Source organism: Anser cygnoides, chromosome 2 (assembly GCF_040182565.1).
Source record: "Anser cygnoides isolate HZ-2024a breed goose chromosome 2, Taihu_goose_T2T_genome, whole genome shotgun sequence".
Taxonomy (NCBI): Eukaryota; Metazoa; Chordata; class Aves; order Anseriformes; family Anatidae; genus Anser; species Anser cygnoides.
Window position 1 is genome coordinate 150,276,853 of NC_089874.1, and position 18,042 is coordinate 150,294,894.

General features: G+C 44.4%; 1 protein-coding gene across 1 annotated transcript in view; it reads right to left on the minus strand.

Moving 5' to 3' along the window:
* Positions 1–1,838: 1,838 nt before the first annotated feature.
* SNTB1 (syntrophin beta 1) overlaps positions 1,839–18,042 on the minus strand; it is a 115,560-nt gene continuing 99,356 nt past the window's right edge. Inside the window, exons 4-7 of the mRNA XM_013184990.3 lie at positions 15,392–15,531; positions 7,695–7,891; positions 6,059–6,249; positions 1,839–4,716 (exon numbers count right to left, since the gene is read on the minus strand). Of these exons, the coding sequence (XP_013040444.2) occupies positions 4,624–4,716; positions 6,059–6,249; positions 7,695–7,891; positions 15,392–15,531 (621 nt within the window). The 3' untranslated portion in view covers positions 1,839–4,623. The remainder of the gene's footprint in view (positions 4,717–6,058; positions 6,250–7,694; positions 7,892–15,391; positions 15,532–18,042) is intronic.

Sequence of the window (18,042 nt, forward strand, 5' to 3'; positions counted from 1 at the left end):
ATGATGAACCCCACTCTAGTCTGCCCTGTGCGTATTTACTGTAGAAGCTTTGGGCACTTGCTTTCCTGTTTTTGCACCTCAGGATGTGTCACGTTCATCAGCGTACATTGGGGTCTACCCCTGTGCTTACACAAGGCTGGGGTAAGACAACGCTGATACAGTCATGATTACCTGGTGAGGTGATTACTTACAGTATTGCAGCAATTGTATTATGAATATCACTTAAATTGGCTAGAAATCCTTTTCTTAATTAACAAACTCACCAGTTCTTCCTAAGGAGTCATTTTGTAATGCCACTAATTATTTACACAAGCACAGGAATTCTAATGAAGGAAACAAACTGAACCCTATGTGGACAACGGAGCTCATATATTCACAAGAGGTTTTTTTTCTCCTTATGGTTTTAAATTAAAGTTTGCCCTGGTTAATCTAGGGGTTGCCTTGTATCAAGCAAGCTGATTGTTTCTTGAAATTTTGCTAGTTCATTATTAACGTCTCCTGTTACAAATCATAATGTCAGCACTGAATTCAAGGTGTCCATTTTAGATACGATTTCTAATTACTTTGTAGATTGTTTTTTTGTTTCCTTCTGGTAGAATAGTCCCAGTAACAGCCAGTTAGAAACCTGCCTCTTTGACTTCTATGAAAAAGATGAACTTACATAGCTCTAAATACTCTAAAAATCTGGAGGCTTGGGGTGAAAACAAAGCAGTGCCAGTTAACTTCTAAACGTGGCCAAGGGGACACTGAGAAGTTTCTTGGTAGATGGAAACCTGATCAAGCTCTACTTGAAATCAGCTGCCCTTCAGGATGTGAAGGGTGGGATGGAGTGCGCTCCCAGGGCCTGGGGGAAGAAGGAGTACTCACCTTTCACAAAAAGGGGAAACGCCTTTCTTTACCAGGCAAAGCTAGCCTTCAGTGACATTCGTGGTAGTGGTTTACTTGGGAGTGCCTAAGGAGTTGCGTTCTGATTTATTAAACACCTTAAGAGAAATGCCAGTTCTACTTAAAAAGCAGGACTCTTAGGAAACACCAGTATGCTTCCCTGAACACAGGCAGATCAGATTTATTTTATTTTTTTATTTTTTAACAAACACCTTATATCACATTTTTCCAGTAACATACATGTTCCAATATGTATCCAAGTCTTTCTAACGGTGAAGCTTCTACGCAGACCTCCTGATCAGAATGTCCAATCTACAATCAGTATCTTGTGAAGAGTGAAACTCTACAACTACCCCTTTTTAGGATTTCCACCAGGCTGGTCTGCCACACCCCTGTAACACTGACAGAACAGACGTACAACCCCACAGTTAGCTATTTGGGCCACGAGGTTAAGAATTAAAGTAGAGGGGAAACAAACGTTCTTGTTTTCCTTAACTGTTCGTAAGAACTAACCAAGGCACGTGTTGGCCCCACTCCTTGGATGCAGAGGCTGAGCAGAAGTATTTTATAACTGCTGGAACTGCCCAGTTAAGTACAAGCAACAGAGAAAGCATCGTAACTTCAGCAGGTGTCTGAACAGCCTTGCCCAGAACACCCCTTTGGCCTCTCAGTAAACGCCAGCAGCAAAAAAAAAATGCTATTTAATATGCTTTCAGACTGTCATAGGAATAATGTTTATTTAATAGAAAGCACCAACGTGCCATTGACAGTACGTTAATACTTTTTTATTATTATTTTTAAAAGTCATTCTGTCGATATGATGAATGGCTCTTTCAAGTAACTGAACTCCTACAGAATGACTGAGGTGTAGAACATGCGTTCCCCAGCCCCAAACCAAAGGACAGCCTGCTAAACACCTCTTTTGGGTACAAAGTAAGCTCACCTCACAAAAATCCAATAAATGACTTTATTAAATATATTCTTTTCCTCTAAAATATAAATATTCACTATACTCTTATAAATGTGGAGTAGGTCCATATTTCATTTGTCTATTCCATCCAAATATGAATCAGTCCAAAATCTGAAAATGAAGAAATAGCATCTGTAATTATCATTATTTTTTTCTATAAATATATATAATATGAACTTTCTTTGCAAACTGTTTAGTTATTCACTTATACTTCATATAGTACTGAGCACCTTAGATTACATATTGTGTAATTTACTTGTTGGTACTAATATAGGAATTTGTACTATTTACAATGCACATACAGGTTAAGTATAACATTCCAGTGATCTGTAAGTGTTAAAAGAATAAGGAAATAGTGCAGTACAGTTACATATGTATTTAACCTACCCCACAATATGCAAGTTCTCACTTTAACCTCGGGAACTTTTATAGGAGCCTGGGTCCAAACTTTTAAGTTACACTTTGGAACAGCAATAAACCACTTTGCACACAGCGTCGTCGACCGCTTTTTAAAAACTTCACACGTTTTTACTTGACAATGTGATCTGAGTTCATGTTCGGAGCCCTCGTCCCCCAGCGTACCGACTGCTCTCAGCCTCTCAGAAGACGTTACGTCCTAGAAGCTTCCAAGCCAAAGGAGACCTAAATAACTGCTACAGAAAGACACGTGAATGGCAGTGGGAGCAAAGCAAGCAATGTACATTTGGAAATTATCGGTAAATTATGTAACATAGCTCCTAACTTGTGATCTTACACAAGGAATTAAGGTTCAAGTGCAAGTACCATGACAGTAAAAACAACGTTCACAGACAGGTAGATCACCTTCCAGACTTCTCACTGGAGAGAGGCGCTGGCAGTGGGGCCGGTGTCCCAAATGTCAGCGTAGCTAATGGGCTAAAATAATTGTTTTCAGTATTTCAGTCTATCTTAATTTTAAATTAGTTTTGATGATTAGGATACCTATGGAAACCACCACAAGCTAATTCCTACACTGTGAAAAAAAGGCATGACTTACTCTTAACTCTCAAGACTTAGTTTAAAAGCAACATAGAACCAAACTCTGTTTTTAATTTTCTTCTTTACTAGCCCAGTGATGTTACATTGAAACGTACTGGCTTGCTGAAGAATAAAACAAACGTTGTAGCACAAAAAGTGAATTTTTACAAGCTTTTCATTTATCATTTCCTAGACAGTTCCTGTCCTTCAAAGTGGGAATTTAGGGTAAAACTCTAAAAGCAAACAACCCTACCTAAAGCAGTTCAATTTAAAATTTAAGAGCAATATAAATGCAACCCCTGTTCTGTTTCTTTCTATTCCCACCCAGCTACACTGGGCCAATTCAGTAGCGCCAGGTGCAAGTTGTATCATCCCGCAATGAAGAGCAGCTTGCCTGCCCTGCTGCCCACAACCTAACTGTGAACAGGGCTGGAGCTTAGCTGTGACTGTTTTGACTTAGAGCAGTAAGTTGTGGTACAGAACAGGAAACCATAAGGCATGTGTACACAGGTGACCTTCCTAAGCAAGTTTTACCAGCAAGGAATAAATCTCGACTTGCACCCAATGCACTTAATATTAACCTAGGCTAAAGATGACAAATCCTTTCTTCACTAGTTCTTAACGTAGCTGATTTAGCAGCATGAAAGAAGTCTAAGCTCCAAGTCACTCTCACAGGAGCAGTTCCATATTAAGGCTTTTCTGACGTGTTCCTGCCCCCCGTGCATTTCCTCAGCGGTGAGGAGCTGCTCTTGATCAAATCAAGAAAACAAAAAAAAAAAAGAAGTCTTCCTCCTTGCCCAGATTTGCAAAATGAAGACCATACAACCAGACTCGGTAGAGCTGAGGGGGTAATAAATTTGGGGTAGGAGGACAGGAAGCTCTTGGCACGGCTCAGCCTGACTTTCTCTTGGAGAACTCTCAAGTGGAAGCATGCTGACAGAAGCTTAGGTCACATTTCAAAATGGCTCCAGCTCTCTTCTACCTGAAGCTCAAGGTCATTTGAACCGCTTTGAAAGTCATTACGAAAACACATCCTGTGTGTTCGGTAACAGAGGAGGCTCCTACCTATGCCTCGGTGCCAGCCAGCACCCAGTGCACCCCCCAGCTAGCGCTGCACTGCATCCACCGCGAGGAACGCACACAAGGTGACCCTACCCTTTAATCTGAAAGTGCCCCTCAGCCCGGACCTTGCAGCTGGCATTCCTTGCAGCTCTGTGTTGCTTCAGAGCACCCCACTCAAAGACGCGTAGGTGCTCGCTCTGCTGGGTATTCGAGCAGCACGGTCTGGTGGCTCCCCGTGAGAAATCTGTCAGTGGTGCACGGGTTAGAACAGAAAAAAACCACTTGACTTCTAGGCGGTGGGACCATCTTACAGAACTTGTACTCAAACAACCTTGAGCTTGCATCATAACCAACGCCCTATCCTTTCTGCTTAGCCCTTTACTGATTCTATATAAACAAGTACATTGAAATAGGCACAACTTATGGGTCTGAACAATTACACGCATGGTACTACACTCGGTCACTGTCTGAGACGGGATCTGAAAATCCCACTATTTACAATGAAATCCACTGTTTTCCTTGTCATGCCACCTCTTCAGCTGATCAAAATCAAAACCTGGCCTTGAAAGGCTGCCAGAAATGACCGAGGCCTGGTGCCGAACCCCAGTCTGGTGCAGGCTGTTATCCGTTGCAGGTCGCTAATGTTGATGTACTTCTGATTAGCAGGGTTGCTCCGTTTTTCTTTGAAGAACCAGATGTGTGTACCCCGTTTATGCCACCAAACCAAGTCTTGTGATCTTAGCCGACAGGAAGGAATGGATGATGAACACGACTGGTTTTGGACAGGAATGAAGGTCCAGTTGCTGAAATTACAGGAAGAAATAAAGTTGAGAATAATTAGATTAGATTACAGCTCAAATAAGCAGTCATTTATGCAGTGTTTACTAGATTAACTGCTGCCTGGTATTTTCAACAGACTTCTATTAATAGCTACCCTGTATTACAACACATTGTTATTTCTTTGCATGCAGCTGCAAATATTTAGGTCACTAAAAGTGAGTAAGAAGCATCTTGAAAGCAGATGAGATCCCTGTGCCCCTGGGCTTATGTCTGCCTGGGAGAGCAGCGTAAAACCGACTAGGAGGCTGCAAGCCCTTTTCCAAGATTTTCAACCCCTCCATCTCTTCAGCCTGTTTCTGACCAGGGCTGGTGGTGTGACTGCTGTGTCCAATACCTTGTCCTTGCACTCTTCCCTTTGTACCTGCTCTCGGTCACTGCTGAAGCCAAAACACTGCTCCTCGAGTTGCATGGTTGCTTCTCTCTTCATGCAGCTGGCAGTGAAACTGAACTGAGATTTTTTTTCCATGGTCACAGCTCAGATCACCTCACCATGTGCTTGCTAAGCATGACAGCATGACAACTCTCTCAGTGTGGACAACAGGTTGAGCACTAAGTTCACACCAGAACAAAACAGACTGGTCTTTCCACCAGTCACACATCAACTTTATTGAGAGCTAATAACAAATTTTATTGAGAGCTAGTAACAGATTCCTTTCTGAAGTACGTTTACAGCCTGACAATAAAGGCTTCACAGAGTATGTTATCAAAGGTGGTATCAAGAATTAAGCACACAATATACTCAGGAACTGCTGAAAAGCTTGACAGGAAAGATTACGTTTGCATAATTTATGGTATCTACACTGTTTGTAGGAACAAGCACCTTATTTTTAGGCCTTGTGACAGCTAACTTTAAGGCTTAAGCAGACAGTTTGCTCTACATCTGTAGTCCTCAATTTTTTCAGCAACTAGGTGCTCGAAAGTGTCTAGAACTGTTGTCATATCAGATAAAGTAGATATGTGCACGTTGGAATTATTAACAATGTCTCATTCTTATGTTCTTCTACCTACAATCATTTTAAAATTGTAAAGAAAACCTACAAACATTCTAACATCTGGCTACACAGAGAGTTTCTCTTAAACAGAAGAAATCTTTCACCTTTCCTTGCATGCTTTTACCTTTTTACCTCTTTTTTTTAAGATTATTTCTTTCTAAAGCCAGATCATGCTGCACTGGGAAGCATGGCATCTATATCCTGGTACTGGAACCACACTGGCCAGCTGCTATCAGTGCTTTTCCACTCCCACAGCCTTAAGGAGCACCACAGAGATGGTAATGTGCACCCCTCTGCTAAATGCAGTACTTACAATTTCTCCATCTTTTCCTCCAAAGTCTAAATAGAGCATCCTTATCCCATCATCTGAGGACATTTTCAGTTTTTCATAGGGGTATTGTGCAATTGTCTTAGAGAAGGCACCGTCTTGTGGTTCGGTTGTAAGAGAGAATCCATGTTCATAATGGATGGTCAAACGGCACTCCTGGCTTTTATATGTGCAAGCTAAACATGGAAACAAAATGCAGACTGTAACGTTCTGAAAAGCAACAAACTCCATTTGGCTGCAGATTTTACACTCCATCTCAGCAACGCCTTGTGGAAACCAACCTTTCCTACAACTGGTTAATCGTGCTCTAATGGTAAACCTGCAGATTTGGAAAAACAACCCAAGTCACTCTGCTGTGCAAGGCCCAAGCACCATTTGTTAGTTAGGGTCTGTATACAGGGACTAAGCTTCTGCTTGGTGGTAACAGCACCGATGTCAGTCCTTCTGCTTATTTGCTGCATTCTTCATACTGTAGCGTACATCTACGTGCTGCCACTAAAGCAATGGAATGAAGTTTAAGATGACCCGGGCTGGCATCTCCTCCTTCCAAACCTCAACAAAGTCACAGCTCCTCTTCTTATGTGTGACAGAGCCAAAATCAATAAACGTGTCGCACAATGCGTGGCAAAATTAGAAGCTGTAAAGGGGATCCCTGAAGAATTTTGACGAAGATGAAGACGCTCTGGAGTCCTCATTAGTGTCATAGTAATTGAAAAAGGGCCCAGATAATTGTATCTAACAGCAACTGCAGCAGAAAGTCTGCATCTTTCCCTCAGCTCTGAAACATATCACGATCCCAAATCGTGATCCCAAAACATATCACGATGTTTGCATCCCAAATTCTCTCTTTCCCCCATCTTCCTGTGAACTTCTTTGATAACCAAGGCTTTTTAACAGTTTCCCAGAAAGCTGAGGTATTCCACGCACACACCACAGCACCTTTCCTCCAGCAGAGCTGAGCAGGCTGGGACTGTCACACACCTGAGCTGAGGGAATAGAATCGGGCCGTGTGTTACCTGATCTCCTCCGAGGGGCTCCCGTCTACAGCCTGACAACCCTCACTGCCTGCCTGCTGCACAAAGCTGGCACCAGCTGCCTCTGCCTTCCACACCAAGGACGAGGCAGTGATGGAGAGGGGCCTCAAATAACGAATTTACTCTGCTCCAGTTCTGATTCCTGTTCAAAATAAAATTCCTAAGAACCTTTTAGGGAGATGCATGTCAAGAGCAACACAACTGCCTGTTCCTAGCACACAGCAAGTGAATTGTTGTCCCTTGTTCACTCTTTGTGGCCTTCTGGACAAACCTCTGACATTTACTTCTCTATGACACACAGCCCACCGTGGCTGGCAACAGACTTGTGTCTGAACAGGGTCAGGAAAACAGGATGAGAAGTCAGAATGACAGTGACTGTGTCCTTGTTTTATTGTACTGGCCATGGGTCCCATACCAGCTAGGGCTGGGGAGGAAAGCAAGAAGATTGTATTTTAAACACACAAACCACTAAGTATGTACTTTTTTAAAAATGAATCAACTGTAGCAGAAAGGGCTTGAACTGACAGCCATCAGTCTGTAAAACAGAGTAAAAAGCGTGAAGAAGCAACGCTGCATCTGCTACTCACACGTTGTGATTTCTGTGATGAGCTCTGCAGAATTATGACAGCCCTGCACTATGCTCCGTGTCCACAGTGAGAGGTCTCTGCTCGTTTCCGTCCTGAACAGGTGGGTTTCGATCCCTTGCCTTGTGCCGGTACGGGTTGCAAAAGACAAATCCATCCCAGACTGCGGTGAGCCTTTTCCCGGGCCAGAGTGGACCAACCTGGAATTGGATTTGAATATACGTTAGTGGTTACAGCACAGACAAAGCTGGAGGCTGGTGGCTGAATGCTGGTTTTCTGTACAACTGTTGAAGGACGTTTAGTGCTGGCCATAACGTCCCCTGTGAATTAAGGACCCCCTTTACCCATACAAGCAGAAGAACAAGCAGCAGCGCAAGTGCCTCTGGGCTGTTGTACCCTGATGCCATGACAGGCAACTCGGTCCCATGATGGGAAATGCCACCAAGCAGGGCAGCACACAGCGCTGTTCCCTTCAGCACTGTGGCTGTGCCTCCCCATCAGGTGGGAGAGCCCTGAACTGCTTCCACAGAGGCCACAGGACCATCACTGCTGAGCACTGCACCAAAATCCCTACCCAACTAAAACAGCGTTGCACATTCCTAAATGTATGTGGCTGGGAGCATCAGAACTCACATCTCCTCTGTATTTAAGCCTAAAGTGACTGCCAGTGACACTCAGAGAATGAACGTCCATGGCAGTACAACAAATTGCACAAAAAAACCCTGTGGATGAGGATCTGAGGGAACTCACCTACCGCTGTGTGCTGCTGGGGTTTGGTCGACAGATGGAAATGCTCGCTCAGACAACGCAGCTGAATCCAGCTTTCACTGTCAAGCTGCATTTGCCATAAAGCTCAAACATCTGCAGACAAACTCTACAATAAATGCTGCTGGATAAAGTACCAATTCCCATAAAGTCTGAAATTCTGTAAAATACGGAGATGCCAAGTGCTGTCTTGTGTATACTTTTCCCATAAGGTACCTGTAAAATGCAAAATGCTGCAGCTATTTCTAATCCTGAAATGCTCTCGCATTTTGCTGCAATTAAAATTTCTTTGCTGGGCATGAACAGTTGTTCTCCCGAGACTAGGAAAGGTTTGTTCACGTTGGCCAACATTAATTGCAGGATTTTTTTTTGAGAGAAAAATCAAGACTTCATAATATTTCATTCCTATTAAAGACAGTCCTCTCCTTTTTTTCTCCTGCAGAAGTGTGGGACAGTGAACACAGCATCACCCGGGGTTGTGACACTGATTCAGCTGGGAAGAATAAAACAGAGGAGCTTGTCACACTGTGAGGTCCGGGCACTAACCCTCAGAGGGAATCACAAAGCGAAACCAGGCAAATTCTTCCGAAAATCTTATTTCTGTCTTGTGTCTCCAGTTTGCCTTTCTGTAGGCAAACAATATGCTTTGTATGAGACTATAAAATACATATATATCATGGTAGTAAGAACACACGCTGAAGCATGAAAACTTAAGACTTTACATATGATCTACTAAATACTAATTTGCCCTCAAATTATTGCTTAGCACCTGGAAGGTTAGCTGAGATCACAGAAGTAGATGTTTTAATAGGAAAAAAAAAGGCAAAAAGGAAAGAAAATAAAGAAAAAATAACATCGTCTTTACAGTTACTGAAACACTAGCCATAAGGAATCTGATTTTCCCAAATTCCCTGGGGGTTCATGCTGGGATACGCTTTGTGCTGAACAGACGTACCCCTCTTTCATAGCTCGCTGTCAGGTTTGCTGGGTTTGCTCATGCTCAGGTTTCTGGTAGCTTTCTGTGAATTTTGAGCATCCTCCTTGATCTCACATCACCAGGAGGGCCAGGAGTCCAGGTGCAGAGAGCCCGTGTGGACTTGCCCCTGTGTCTGGGCAGGAAAACCTCTCGAGCAGCAGCACCACCACCTCCCTGCCTGCCTTTTGGTCTCTGTAAGGGCCGCAGAAACTCCCCACTTCCCTTTGATACACCAGCATTCCTAACTGCACTCCGGACAGATTTTGTAGTAAGGGAGGCGAGCAGCAAACAAACAGCCCCACAACTTTTGTTCACATCAAGTTTGATATTACAGATAAAGCTCCTTTATACAGCGTTCAAGAGCTGCGCTAAAAATTATGCTCTAATACTTACGATACCGAATATGTGACAGATGGTTCAAAGGTTTTATTCCCTTTCAAAAAAACCAGCAAAACACACACAAAAAAAACCACCCAGGTCTTCATGAATCATCTACTGCACTGGCTTTTTAGATTTTTCATCATATGAGTAAAATGGAGATGCATTTTACAAATTAAAGTGTGTTGGACACATCCAACATGAGCCTTTTTCTTGCCTGCCCTCTCATTCACGTTATCCCCCCATTATCAAAAATTCAGTCTCACCATTTAAAAATCCTTTTCTATCATACAACTCCAGATCATGCTTTGGAAGATCGTGCAGCTAAACACAAACTAGAGAAATAGGCAGGGGAACATTTGACAGCATTTATGTATCAGCACTGATGTATTTGGGTACAAGTCCAAGGATTCCCAAGCTTTGATAAATTCAGTCTAGTTTCACTTACAGAAAAAATACTTTATCCCGAAGAACACAAAAACACCCCAAAAGGCAAAAATATAATCTTGCAAACTTCACAGGTGGCTCTGGAGAAGGCAGAGGAGGTTGTACCCTGCACCCAAGAGCCACCAAGGCACCCCGAGCTGCTCTGGGAGCACCCAGCGCAGCCCTGCTGCCGCTGCGCCCCTGCCTGAGGTGTCCCCGAGAGCTCTGCCCAGAGCCGCAAGAGGGCAGGAGAAGGTTGGTCTGTGCTGTGTGTAGGGAAATGCGACTTTTCACATGCTCCACGGAGCCAGGAAGACCCTGCTCATCTCTAATTTCTCCCTTGTGTGTCTGTGCTGTGGGGAGCCTTACGGCATTGTTCTCCGCAGGTGCGCGACAGCGAGACGCGTGTGGTACGGCGTGACGTGCGGGTGCCAGGTGAGGCTCTCCGGGAGCCGCTCCTCACTGCAGTGCTTTGAAAAGAGTTTCAAACACCTCAACGCAGCAAAATCTAATGGTCTCTTCAGTGAAAACCAGCACTGACATTCAAAGCAGGTGTTCAGCTGCTCACTGGAGATTTATCTCAGAGGAGGCCGTGATACAAGTGCATCAACAGTCATGCAGCTCTGCCCAGCAGAAGGCCACTACAATCTGACCTTTCTTACGTTGAAACCACTTCTTAACCCTTGACTTAACATTTGAAACCTGCTCTGGAGCAGCTGTACTCTTTGGAAACCTACGTGCAGGCCCTCATTCATCCAAGATCTGCCTTCAAGGGTGACACAGGCACCCAGGACGTCAAGCAGAGACCTTGCACAGCCTGCATGCTGCCTCATGCTCCTTCCCCGGCGTGCTCGGGCACCCTTATACTTTCTGCCTGCCTCTCTGTCCACTTGCACAGACGATTAATCAGTGCCCAAAGACGATTAATCACTGCCCAAACTCCTTTCCCAACCTCCCACCTGGAGCCCTTGCCGCTACCTTGCAGCACGCCATGGCAGGACAGCTGGCAAGGCTTCAAGCAGTTCTTCTCGGGGGTGCTCTGCTGCACGGTTAGAAAGCCACACTACAGAAATTGGTGAATGTTTGTAACAATGTGGTGTTCATGAAAAAAAATGGATTTATCTAGATAAGCAGCCCTGTGCTCGCAATCACAAAATGTTTGCAATTCGTATCAGCATCCCGTATCAAAGTGCTTTAGTACTTTCTGGTCACAGAGCTCAGCTTTGCCCCAAAGCTACTTAGAGATACCTGATCTTAATCAGGGTGTAACATGTGGCTTTTTTTTTTTTTTCCGATATCTGCTCTGATAGATAATGCAACTTGATTGCAAACATTTAAGATGAAATTGCTCAAGCCCCTTTCCCATGCCATAGGGAGGCATTGTTATTCCTATTTCGGGCATAAGGAAACACTGAAACAGGGATTATGACAAAAAGGTCCTTGGAGTCAGGGCTACGAGCCAGTTGCTGTGCCTCCCAGTGCAGAGCCTTAAAGGAACGACCTAAATCTCCTGATCTCAGGTTTATTTGAGCTGTTACTTATGTTCCACACAAACCTGGGAAACACTGCCTAGAAAATATTTTTAGATCTTAATAGCATCCATAGTTTGAAGGCAAACTTATCAACAAACAGAAAGGGTGTGTTGAAATTCTGCTTTTAAAATACTGTCAGAAGATCATAATCCTTCTACCACTTCCCAATTTTCTCTGCTCATTATGTCCTGGGTAGATTAAGCATGACTCTGTGCAGTATCTGGCACTGAAGTTTTCCAGTTTCAGCAGCTTTTCAAATATGCATTAGCTAAGCAAAAACGTTTTCTCAAGGACTCGTAAAAATCTGAAAGATGGGAGCAGCCAAGATTACAACATGTGGTCTGCAAACTTTCCAGGTGAAAAGTTCTCAATTGCACTGATCAATGCGCAGAGGGATTAAAAAAATGTGTCATGAGGAGGGTAATCACTGGCTGAGCATGAACACAGCAGTCGATAACAACAGCAAACCATGTTTATTCGGCTGCTGTAACCACTCTGTGTGACAGAACATAAAATCAGAATCCTGTAGGGTTTTAGTCAAAAACAGACACAACAGTAGGTGTACTGATTTAGGAAATTTGTCAATTCATGCAAACTGTTAACCTTGGGGATTCAACAATTCATGTATTTATCAGGTCCTGCATCTGGGAAGGAGCAATCCCAAGCACAGATATGGGCTGGGCAGAGAATGGATTGAGAGCAGCCCTGAGGAGAAGGGCCTGGGGGTGTTGGTTGGTGAGAACCTCAACATGAAGCAGCAATATGTGTTTGCAGGCCAGAAAGCCAACCCTATCCTGGGCTGCATCAAAAGAAGGGTGGCCAGCAGGGCGAGGGAAGCCCCTCCTGTGAGACCCCATGTGGAGAGTCCTGTGTTCAGCTCTGGGGCCCCCAGCACAAGAAGGACATGGACCTGTTGGACTGAGTCCAGAGGAGGGCCACAAAGATGATCAAGGGGCTGGAGCACCTCTGCTACGAAGACAGGCTGAGGGGGTTGGGGTTTTTCAGCCTGGAGAAGAGAAGGCTCCAGGGAGACCTTACAGCAGCCTGCCAGTACCTAAAGGGGGCCTACAGGAAGGGTGGGAAGGGACTCTGTCAGGGAGTGTAGGGATAGGGCAAGGGTAATGGTTTCAAACTAAAAGAGGGTAGGTTTAGATTAGATATTAGGAAGAAATTCTTTTCTCTGAGGATGGTGAGGCACTGGCACAGGCTGCCCAGAGAAGCTGTGGATGCCCCAACCCTGGCAGTGTTCAAATGTTCATGAAGACGTGTGGGCAGGAAGGGGAAGGGTGCACTGGCTAGCAACCCAAAGCCAAACTGGGGCTGATGAGGAGAATAAACCGTCTGAGCAAGACACAGGTGTTTCCCAATGAAGCGGCAGAGCTGTAGGACAGGCATGCATGGGCTGCTCACGGGCAGCACTCACTAAAGGGAAATCCTGAAGGAACACGAGCTTTGTGCAGCCCCCTGAGTGTGTGGAGGGCGGGGGGCCATGGTCATCCAGCCCTCATTTCCTGAAGGTGAGCAACACCCTGCTCCTGCCAGGAGGATGATCCACCACAGTGAAGTGACTTTGTTAAATTGGTTAAAATGTAGAGATTAGTAATTGCCTCACACCTGAGACAGGCTAAAGGATGTGCTCAGGCCATTACCAGCGGCCAACAGGGCCCAGCCAACAGGAGGGTCTGGATGTCAGGTCGTGGCTACCTCAGTGTCCCTGAGCTGTGCTTACCACAGGCAGGATCTCCAGTCACTTTAATGAACAGGACTGAGGTCCACTGACACCCCGAAATGGAGGGGAGGAGTTGCATCACCTTCTGCTGCGGGTTTTCCACGAAAGGTAGCAAAGTTTGTTTTGGGGCGGAAGGAATGTGGTCAGATAACCGACACTCTATAAAACAGGGTGGGGAACTCATAAAGGAACAGGCCCAGCTGAACAACGTCACGCTCCGCGCAGCCCACAGCAGGCACCACCACGTGCTGGCAGTAACCACGAACCACCTCCTTGGGAATTCCCAGTGTTTCTTCCGCTTGTGCAAGATGCATTATCCAAATGGTGAGTCTCCAGCAGCTCGAACAAAGAGCAGATGAGGCAGGGAGGTTGGGGGTAGGTTCTGAAAAAGCTTGGTGTGTAGGTGAGGTGCTGAATTGGGTTCTCCAGAAAAAGCGCACGGTCCTCATCACTGGGGACTTCTATTTATAAGTCTGTTTACAAACTCTGTCAGCTCCTTCCACCTTGCACTGATGCTGTCCAGAACTCCCTCCCTGCTCGGTCAAACACACTGACGAGCCTTCCTTAAGGCAGGATGTTGCAATAGGAGGAGCGATAAATCCCTGACGACACTGGCACACTCACACAGCGGCACAATTACCATGAGGTAACACCACACCGCGTGCCATTTATCTTGGGGCAGCAACACATCAAGGTCTAGTGACACGCCCAGACACAATCTCCTGCCCCAACACCTTACCTAGTTTTCATCGTCAGCTGGAATTGACAAATTGTGCTGAAATTCTCAGCTTGCGCTGCCACAACACATAGCAGGCTGCAACTGCGGAGCATGGGACCCTCACCTCATTTTATGGTGACACATCTCTTTTCGCAGTAACACAGGGTAAATCAGAACCCGTCTCCCCAAAGTCTTGAAAGCTTCATCATGGGTAGGTTGACTGGGACAAAGCAACCATTAGCATAGTTTGCTATTTTTTTATTTAATATAATGATTTAGCAGCAAAGTCTCAGCTCATTTGGGGAGAGAATGAAGAGACTGAGAACAAAAATTAACTAATGAGAGTGCAGTAAGAGACCCACTGCTTTTGGCCATGTAGTACCAGCCATTCTGAAAGAGAACACATTGAAAATAGTACAATAGAGGCCTGTAGCAAGGCCAAAACAATGAGGCAGCAGCTCTTTCTCAAGCCCTTTGACCATACTGGCAGAGAAATGTGATTAAGATTCACATCAAGAAGCACAGACAGTTTCCACTGTATAAAGACAACCATGGGAAAGCTCCCTCTGAATTAGAGTTGATGGATACCTCTGAAATAATGCAGATGGTTATTTCCAACCTAGATTCAAGAATGTGTCTTCCAAGCTCACATTTTAAGCTAAAAACACCAGGATTTCACTTCCTAGAGCAGGAACACAAGCCATACTGAAATTAAGCGTCTCTGTCACCTGTGCAAGACCCCAGAAGCCCCAAACCACTGTCACAGTACTCCCGCACCAGCACATTCAAACCAGGGCAACAATTTCCAATTTTTCATCCTGGAGGAGTAGCTGGAAATATGAATGCATCTGCCGAGTCCTCAGGTCTACGTGCTGAGATAGAGATCTCAGGAGATCAAACTTGACTTTTTCAGCACTCCTGGATCTGGGCCAAACTACTGCATTCATAATCCTTTCTGGTGTGATTCTGGCAATTAGCCTTGGCCAAAACTTGAAATGGAGAAGAAGTGAAGAGGAACTGTTAAGCTGAGCACATCGGCCCATTTAGGAAGAATCTATTTCTCAAACTACGGCATTTCAAATGTGATCTATAGCCTTGCACCAGCTACACCTGATCTTGGCTGATTCAGCCATTCCCGATGTTCTTGAAGTGGCTGAAATAAAAAAGCACAGGTACCTGGTGGCTAGGAGGGGGTACGTATGCAGAGGGCTGAACCAAGCTTCCTTCATCCGCGGCATGCTCTCATATATTAAGAGGTCTTTCTCTGTCAAGACCACTAATACTGGCTTCCAGTGCTTCTCGTTGTCTCCTGGCACCTGAAAAGGAGGAAATTTTTGGTGAAACAAGAGGCAAAGCCATGGTGCAAAGCCTGACAATACGAACATCTTGAGTCCTGGGCAAGATAAGGAACAAAAGAGTTTTCCTTCTGTGTTTTTTTGACATCTCCCACATGAACTTATAACCAGATGCAGCAGAAATGGAGTAAGGCACAATGAAATCTGCTGCTCTCATTAGCACTACTGTTTCCAACCCTCCTAGCAGCCTTCACTCACTACAGGCTACTCCATAAATGCAGTAGTGGAAGAACACAGAGACAGAGCTGTCTGTTATTTGGCTGTGGTATGCATGAAAGGACCTTAGATGTATTTTTGTAATGTGCACCGTTCATGTGTAGCTGTCACGTTAACCTGAGCGCTGGACACTGCTGCTGTTGTTTCTAGGTTCAAAACTAAAAAAGCTGCAACATCATCACTATTAAAGAACATCAACTAGCAAAAAATACTGGTTTGGGAGCAGATGGGTTTGCTTCTTTCCTCTGTAGTTCACATTGTCATTGCTTCTCTCTCCTTCATACCTTGCTTCTCAACAATTCAATGAGGGCCAGTTTATAAAGAGATCCAACCTAAACACAGGGTTGATCTGAAGCATTGACTCAGAGATGGATCTGTGTCTATATTTCAGACCCATCTGTAGAAGATATGTAACAACCGGGACATCAAAGCCCCTCACTGGCTGCAGAATCCAGATGCAGAATTATATTTTGCAGTTTGGGCATGCAGCTGTCCACATGGCCACACAATTACTGTTACGAGGACTAAGTATGGTCCCTAGTTTTCACTTATTCTAATCTGGCAGCATTTAGGAGTCTTAAAATAGATGGGAATATGAAAGGGTCTTGGCTTTCACAGACACATTCACCCTTTTTATTTTGGTTCACATAAAGGAAAAGACACCATGTTACGCAGAAACAACCTCACAGCCACACTTTCAAACCCAAACACCTTGGTATTAAAAGAGGACTGAACAAATTCTGAGATTCACCAGACTATCTGATTGTCTACATGATTCCTTCATTAAAACCTCCAGAAAAGAGAAGCAGCTGTCTACATATGCTTTATGCTTGATGCCAACGAATTTGCCATGGACGTGTGTCACTGGGCATGGCACTGGGTAGAGAAACATATGGAAGGGGTAAGTCAAAGATTAGCCAGGCTGGGAATGGCACACCAGAAATGGTAGTTCAGATCCATAAATTCAAGGTGCTTTAAATGATGAATTCAGACTGAAAAGCATCTTTGAAACACCCATATTTTATATGAAGACAGGGCCCAATAAATTTCTGAACTTTTAGGGGATTTCAAGCCAGTTGTAGGAAAGCTTCATACAAGAATACCAACGCCCAAAGCAGATCTTAAGCCTAAGCCAAAGATTCTTGGCTTATATCATTTTCTTCTCAGAAAGAGCAGTCAGGCACTGGGACGGGTTGCCCAGGGAGGTGGTGGAGTCACCGTCCCTGGGAGTGTTCAAGGCAAGGTTGGACGTCGGGCTTAGGGACATGGTTTAGTGGGTGACATAGGTGGTAGGGGGATGGTTGGACCAGATGATCTTGGAGGGCTTTCCCAACCTTAATTATTCTGTGATTATGTGATTTTTAAAAGATATTTTTCCTTCCAAATTAAGCTTTTACAATAATCATATACCTGTTTACAGCATTAACTTTCTCACTGGTTGTTCATGTCTGTATACTAACCAACCTAACCTCATAAAAGTTCATCTTTTTAATTTCTTGAGGAGCCTTAATCCTTATTTACAATTTTCTTACGGTGACAGTTTCTTGAAATGCAACCTTTCATTTTCAAATGGGCCTGAGTAGAGCAGACACATAATTAATGTACTTATTAATACACTCCAGCAAGAATGTAACACCCGAAGTTCTCACAGCCCCGGTACCACAGAAACACCCACAGAAACAGAAAGCATTGTTAGCTACTTAACACCGCAGCTATTAGCTGCGGTTAACACCCCGACTTCTAGCACAGAAAAATAGAAATAAATGTTACAGTTAATGTTAACATGCAATTTTTGAGCATCTGCCTGTGTTCCTTAAATAGAAAGATTTTAGTACACACTTTTACGATTTCAAGAAGTGAAAATGGAAAATGAATATGAAGTCTATTATGGGATGAAAAAGCAGGCTCTTCAGACGCATTATCCAGGGGAGTAAGCAGACACTACACTGGGCTGTTACTTCTTTTTTATTTACTTATTTATTCCATGACCACAAACAACCCAAAGACTATGGGAAGCTGCTTACGGCTTTTCCACAGAACTATCCTTCCTGTGCAGTATTTTCAATCACAAGCTTTGTTATTAGGTGGCTGCTCAGCCAACTGTGACTCCAGAAATTCTGAGAAACGCAGCTCCCAGTAAACCAACCACAAGAAAGGGAATAAAACTCATTTTGCCCATTGTTCACACACCTATTTGCAGGACAGCTGTAAACGTCAGGAGCCAGAATTTCCAGAAATGAGTGGATGCTGTGGTCA